The sequence below is a fragment of the Chiloscyllium plagiosum genome, chromosome 5 (assembly GCF_004010195.1).
Source record: "Chiloscyllium plagiosum isolate BGI_BamShark_2017 chromosome 5, ASM401019v2, whole genome shotgun sequence".
Taxonomy (NCBI): Eukaryota; Metazoa; Chordata; class Chondrichthyes; order Orectolobiformes; family Hemiscylliidae; genus Chiloscyllium; species Chiloscyllium plagiosum.
The window spans coordinates 20,268,860-20,276,460 of record NC_057714.1 but is presented as its reverse complement, the minus strand read 5'-3'; the positions used below and the strand labels follow the sequence as shown (position 1 = coordinate 20,276,460).

General features: G+C 40.3%; 1 protein-coding gene across 3 annotated transcripts in view; it reads left to right on the top strand.

The window, feature by feature from the left end:
- myo10 (myosin X) overlaps positions 1 to 7,601 on the top strand; it is a 330,909-nt gene that overhangs the window by 250,727 nt on the left and 72,581 nt on the right. For all 3 annotated transcript variants that reach the window (XM_043689679.1, XM_043689681.1, XM_043689680.1), the window contains one exon: positions 7,234 to 7,327. In XM_043689679.1, coding sequence (XP_043545614.1) covers positions 7,234 to 7,327 — 94 coding nt within the window. The remainder of the gene's footprint in view (positions 1 to 7,233; positions 7,328 to 7,601) is intronic.

The window sequence follows — 7,601 nt, the reverse complement described above, 5'->3', positions numbered from 1 at the left end:
TTCACAACATCTTTTCGATAGGAAGGAGACCAGAATTGCATGCAATATTCCAACAGTGGCCTAACCAATGTCCTGTTCAGCCGCAACATGACGTCCCAACTCCTGTACTCGATACTCTGACCAATAAAGGAAAGCATACCAAACGCCGCCTTCACTATCCTATCTACCTGCAACTCCACTTCTAAGGAACAATGAACCTGCATTTCAAGATCTCTTTGTTCAGCAACACTTCCTAGGACCTTACCATTAAGTGTATAAGTCCTGCTAAGATTTGCTTTCCCAAAATGCAGCAGCTAGCATTTATCTGAATTAAATTCCATCTGCCACTTCTCAGCCCATTAGCCCATCTGGTCCAGATCCTGTTGTAAACCCTCTTCACTGTCCACTACACCTCCAATTTTGGTGTCATCTGCAAACTTACGAACTGTACCTCTTATGCTCGTATTCAAATCATTTATGTAAATGACAAAAAGTAGAGACCCAGAACCGATCCTTGTAGCACTCCATTGGTCACAGGCCTCCAGTTTGAAAAACAACCCTCCACCACCACCCTCTGTCTTCGACCTTTGAGCCAGTTCTGTATCCAAATGGCTAGTTCTCCCTGTATTCCATGAGATCTAACCTTGCTAATCATTTGTTTTATTTTGAGAGCTAGCACGAAGGCAGATCTTATGCTCCAAGCTGTAAATACTTAACTTTGTCGGCACTACATTCAATGCTGAGATGTACTGAAGATGCAAAACCAAATACCTGCTAAATGTGTATCAGACCATAAGATGTTGGAACCAAATTACACTGGTCAGCCAATTACATATGCTCTGCCATTCTCAATTCTCTGTTTCTCAATTCTCTTCATATCCTTTTGTTCTCTCACTAATCAAGAACCTATCTATCACTGTCGTAAATACATTCAATGACTTGACCTCCATGGATCTCTATGACATTGAGCTCCACGAATTCACCACCCTCTGGCTAAAGAAATTCCTCCCTATCTCCGTTCGTAAGGATTGTACTTTTACTTTAAAGTAGTGCCCTTGGGTCCTAGTCTCTCCTACTTGTGGCAACATCATCTTCCCATCCATTCTATCCAAGCCTGTCAGTATTTCATAAATTTCTATGAGATCCCTCCCCTTCTTCCTTCTAAACACTGAGTACAGACCCAGAGTCCTCGATCGTTCCTCATATGACAAGCCTTTCATTCCAGAGATTGATCGTTCTTGTGACATCCTCTCAACCTCCTCCAACATTAGTATGTACTTCCTAAGATATGGTACCCAAAACTGTTCTCAATATTCCAAATGCAGACTGATCAGAGTCTTGTACAGCCTCGGGAGTACACCCTACTTTTGCATCTAGCCGCCTTGAAATGAATGATAACAGTGCATATACCTTCCTAACTGTCAACTGCATGTTCACCCAAAGAGAATCCTGAACTAGGAATCTGATCTCTCTAAGTGTTGGTGTGCGACTGTGCTCAGCACAGGGCATGCTGGCAATGTCTGCTTTAGACAGGATTTCTCTCCATTCTCCCAAGATCCTTTCAAATGTCTCCAATAATCACTTTCTACCCATCCTTGATTTCTTCAAGGGCATGACATTGGCGATCGTAATTTCTTTGTTCCCCACTGAATTTGCTGCTCTCCATTCTCTTGGGTCTAACCCTTAGTTTGTTATCAAACCAACTGATAAGGGTGGTGCTGTTGTTATCTGACTTTCTGACCTCTACTTTGCAGAGGATAAGCACCAACTTGCAGACACTTTCTCCTACCTATCCTGGACCATGAGTGCACCACTGAACATCATCTATTGTTTCCAGGGCTGCCACTGACTTTATCTCCTCTGGAGATCTCCCCTCCACAATTTCCCACTACATAATCCCCCAACCCCTTACAACCGCCTTCAAAAATTCAAGAACAGGACTGCCTTGGCAGAGCAATGGTTTCAATTGCCTCCTGCACCACTTAATTTATTTCTTCCTATCATGATTCTATATTTTCCCACATTGGCTTAGCTGTAAAATGTTTAACAAAGTAATAGATACAATAGCTATTACTAATTTAACTGTTCCAATATAGTAACATACCATATGAGATAATTCTAAAAGATGAGACTTAACAAATAATCCAGGTCTTTCTTGATCTGTAACGTTAGTTGCATTGCACTGTGAATTTTTGCTATAAATCTTCAGACCTCACTTTCCCCTACCTGATTTGCAGAGCTCCTCTGCTCAACCTGTAAGCATGATGCAAATTTCCAGTTGCTTACCATTTCAATATGCCACCTTATTCCCATGCTTAAATTTCCATCCTGCGTAAGCTTATAGTGTTCCAGCAAAGCTCATCTCAAGCTGAAAGAACAGTACCTCATTTTCAATAGTTAACTCAATAGTTTCTCAGTGTGAACTCTATCCTCCGTTGATTGCTTCGCTCTCAGTAGAGTGGATCCAGTTTCTCCTTGTTATATGTATCATGTGGCATCTCTATCTCTCCTTTGCTACCATTACCACTCCCTCTGATCTTTTCCTCTGGATAGCTTCACCATCGGTTCTGTTCACACCTTCCCCATACCAACAGCATAAAAGCCAGAATTTCAAACTTCCTTGTAGCTCCAAGGGTGTTATCAAATGCAAAACGCTGGGTCTGTTTCTCTCTTAATAAATCCTTACAGACCTAATGAGATTCTCCAGCATTTTCTGTTTTTCTTTCAGATTTCTACCTTCTGGGGTATTTTGCTATTATTTTAAACAACTTTATAAGGCTTTTCTGAGCTCTCCCAATGCAATTTATGTTGTTCCTTAAATGAAGGCATGAAAATTGTACACAATTACCATTTTATAAAGATTTCTCTACCAATCTGTGTCATGTCTCACATTCCATTCTTCTTCCCAATACAAACCAACATTTCATTTTGTTCTGAATTACATGCTATATCCTAGGCTATATATGACATGCTAACCTTTTCTGCTTGATGTACAGGGATTAGATTAGATTACTTAGTGTGGAAACAGGCCCTTTGGCCCAACAAGTCCACATGCTATATCCTAGGCTATATATGACATGCTAACCTTTTCTGCTTGATGTACAGGGATTAGATTAGATTACTTACAGTGTGGAAACAGGCCCTTTGGCCCAACAAGTCCACACCGACCCGCCGAAGCGCAACCCACCCAGACCACTACATTTACCCCTCCCAGCTCCTTCTGTACATTAACATTCTGAACTCTGTCTCCACTTAAATAATATTCTACTTTTTAAATTCTTCCATCCAAAGTGGGCAGCTTTACATTTTTCCCTCATTGCATAGCACATGCATAATTTATCTCTCCTCTATTCACCCACGTCCATCCCTTTTGCAGACTCGTACCCAGCTCTGATTGCTGGATCGGGTGCGCTGGGGCAGGAGGAGTTCTGCATCTGTGCACTGGACCTTTCAAAAATGGCTTCCCACACTCCCCATGTTTGCTCTGGAGGAATAGGGTGGACTGGGAGTTGGACTGAGAAACTCAAAGAACTGAGGAGCATGTCTGTTCCCAAGGTGGGCAGAACGAAAAGCCTGCCTCGGCTATCCAGGACTGCAAACAAAAATTAAATAAAAGAATAATGTAAAATGTTCCTCCACCCCCTTAGCTCGACTAACTCCCCTCAGGCCCATGTATTCCTGATGCTCCACCCTTGCCAACCAATACTGTCTACCCATACTCATGGTCACATTGCCCCTATGCTTCTTCATCCCCACAAGCTCCTCCACATGTTACAGTGTGCCCCACTACCTATTCCCATGACTTTTTGTACTCCCTGGGTCAGCTTAGCACCTGCTTCCAACCATTCTTTACCACCTTCATCTACCATGCTAACATATCCAGTATCTACAAGTACCTATCCCGAAGGGTGAAAAAGTCAGTTCTATTGCTTAAACTTCTATTTAACAAACTACATGAGTGACAAAATGGTTTTCATCTACAGAAACGCATTTTGACAGGTCTTGACAGTTCTTGACATGTCATGGTATGTGTTGACAATACCAACCGTTTTTTACTCCTTTTATGCACAATTAACAATTCCGAAAGGGTACCTGACTCCCTCACCTGCAAAGGGATCCCAACATCCTACCCACAAGTGATTTCGGATCCAAGATGTTCTGACACTCTTTGCAGGGGCACATGACCTCCCCAAAGAGCACCCTAGCTATTCAAAGAAATGCATAGGACACATCTGCTCTTCCTTAGTCTAACCTTCATGCTTCAAGAAGGATTTGACGAGGGGTTGCAAAAGCGCTCCTCTCTTTCACCCTCTTGATTGGCCGCAACAAAGATATTTTAACTTTTTAGCATATAGACATATCATATTTCAGATAAATGTTGTTGGTCTGTTCAAAATTGAAAAGCCAATTGAAAGGGTTTTTGTTTCAAAGAAAGAAAAATGTTATTACTTGTTATAAAGTGGAAGTTGACCCCCTCTGAGAACTGAAATCAATACATCCAAAGAGGAGAACCTTACCCTGGAATCTGTGAAAAGTGGCGTAACCTGCTTTTCAGCAACTTCTAGTGGTTCAATAAAATAAACCCCTGACTCTCACTTTAACATCAACAAGTAACAATTTACTAATCTAAATCTAACCGTGAACAAATTAAGTCAACTATTAACAAACCAAACAAATTCCTTCTAATTACTAACAGCAGCACAGTGGCTCAGTGATTAGCACCGCTGCCTCACAGTGCCAGGCTTCGATTCCCACCTTGGGCAACTGTCTGTGTGGAGTTTGCACATTCTCCCCGTGTCTGCGTGGGTTTCCACCGGCAGCTCCGGTTTCTTCCCACAATCCAAAGATGTGCAGATCAGATGAATTGGTCATGCTAAATTGCCTATAGTGTTAGTGTATTGGACAGGGGAATGGGCCTGGGTAGGTTACACTTCAGAGGGTCGGTGTGAACTTGTTGGGTCAAAAGGCCTGTTTTCACACTATAGGGAATCTAATCTAATCTAACTATTCCCGAATAAAGCACAATTCCATTGGTATGCTATTCCAATAAATACAAATCACACTCCAATACAAAAAAAATGGAATTTGGTGTCTGAAAGTTACAGCCAGGTTGTGTCTTCTAGATTTTTTCTGTGCCTTCTCTGCCATTCTTCCATCAGGAATGCCTTCTCCATCATTGGTACCAATGTTATTTAGATGTTGCTTTCTCTAATACCTAGATGAGGCTGAAAGAGCCAGTGGTTGTCTCTGGAGAGTTGAGAGCTGTTAGCTATGGCAGTTGGTAGTGAGTTCAGGGCCTTTGTCCAACTGCCCCTTTCTTTTATATCCTTGACGATATATCAATTTCTTACCATAAGATTGGTCCTATGTTGTCAAAACCATCATATTTAAATTTAATCTGATTTTGGTATCTAAGGGCCTGATTCAAATTGATTGATTGGCTAAATTCAAAAGCCTGTAAAAATGCTGCTTGGCCTACTAACTGTACAGCCTTTCGATACTAATGTTTCAAATCAGCACCATCTTTTAAAGGGACCATGCAGTGCTTTTCCCCTCTAGCATTTTACAAGCACCAAATTCTAACTTCTTCCCAATCTACAATTACTTTAACTGACTTTGCAACACTTGATAACCCTGAGAAAATTATTACTCCAACAAGTAGTAAGTTTTAATAAGGTATCAGTATCTTAAACAACATGAATATTATGATTTCAAAGTATTTAGACCCTCAAGGTGCGAGGTTTTAACCCCAGACCAAAGTTGTTTAATTGAGTTTGTATCCTGAGCAGCAGAAAATATTGTCAATATCTTTGAATTCTCTGTGAATAGAGGTTTTTCCATTTGAGCAATTATCGGGCATTATCTTTTGAGACGCTGAGAGAAAACGGGGAAAGTGAGTGTCTTCCAGTTACAAATCCATAATCCTCTTTCTAGATCTGTCCAAAAGTATTTGCATGAAATACAATCCATTTGTTTATTTTCAGCTCTTGCTGCTTTACTAAGCTGGATCATTTTCAGTCGAGTCTTCCTTCCTTATGTGTGAAACTTATCCATAATGATGTAAATCAAATGGGCGATACAGATCTGAGTTTTCAATGCCTTTTTATAAAGAGTGTAGTTTGGGCTTAGACTGGTTCTTGTTTATGAACTGCTTCATGAATTGACACAACCTGTGGCCAACTAGTTGCTATGGCTGTTTTATATGGTCATATAAAAACAAAAACACATGCACCAGCCGGTTTTGCAACAGATTCTAACCTACTGATGTTAGAATACATTTGCCTGTACCTGTGCTTTTGTTTTTGCCACTGTTTGCTTATTATTTGCTTATCTATGCTACTTAACTCTGTGATCTGCCTGTATTGCTCACAAGACAAAGCTTTTCACTGTGCCTCGGTACATGTGACAATAAATTCAATTCAATTCAGTATTGGTGCTTTTTCCTTTTAAAAAGCCATTTCAGTCCATTGGCAAAACTTCTCGGTCTTTAACTCCTGTGTAAGCCGTGCTGTAGTCAGAATGTACCTCATCTTTAACAAGTACAAGGTAGATTTATACGCTGCCTCAAACCAACTTGAGCTTGCTGCTCAAGAATACGTTTAACACGAGGCTACGTGCTGAAATTTCTGGCTACTAGGCAACACTTTGTGCAAATGCACAAGCAAAATGCTGCAAACACTAGAAATGTTGGATAAAAACAGTAAATGCTGAAAATACTGAGCAACTGATCACAACTCTGCTCTTTGCCACAGATGCTGAACAACATTTACTGTTTTATTTCAGTGTTTGCACTGTCTCTGGTCCTGACTTTTGGGCTCTCCAGTTTAGTCTCCTGTATGCCATTCTTTTTTGTAATTGATACAGCAATGGCACACTCGTCCTACTCTAGATCAAATGCCCACAATCAAAGGCTGATATTGCAGTTGTAAAGAAAGTTACATCTGATTATTTCAAGTAAAATAGAATAATTATTGAGAAGTACTCATTCATAGAAAAGGTGGTTGAAATGTGTTAGTACCCATTGATCCCTACATTGAATGGACCAAATGATTGCTTTCAAACCTTTGTGTTCTGAAATATGATAAAATAACAGTGATTGAAGTACAAAACTGCAACCATTTGTTTGAGCAAAGTAATTTAATGCTAAAAGGCCTGTCTTGCTTTATCTAGAATTTTAGACCATATCTATAACCTGAAGTTACTACAATCGGGGAGAACCTGTTTCTGATATCTGTTTCGCTACTTCTGTTGCAGTCAGTGGTTTAGTGTCCTCAGCCAAGTTCATGGGTCAACTGAGCAAGAGATCCGAGAAATGCATGGTGAGCAAGCAAACCCACATAATGCAGTGGTGAGTTTCTGTTCTTACCTATCCCTTAATACTTCTTTAAAAGGGTAGGTTATCTAGCATAAACAAGTTATTTTGGTATTAACTGCTTCACATTGCGTTCAAATGCTATACTTACACTTTAAAAGATGAACTTGTCACTTAATAACAACTTTAATGTACTTGTGAAGGTTACCTTTGCTTAGCCTTTGTAAATCTGTTTAAAAGGACACATGCTTGATTGCACTATAATGTTTACGTTAGTATTCACCAAGGAAGCAGAGATGTTGATATTCTG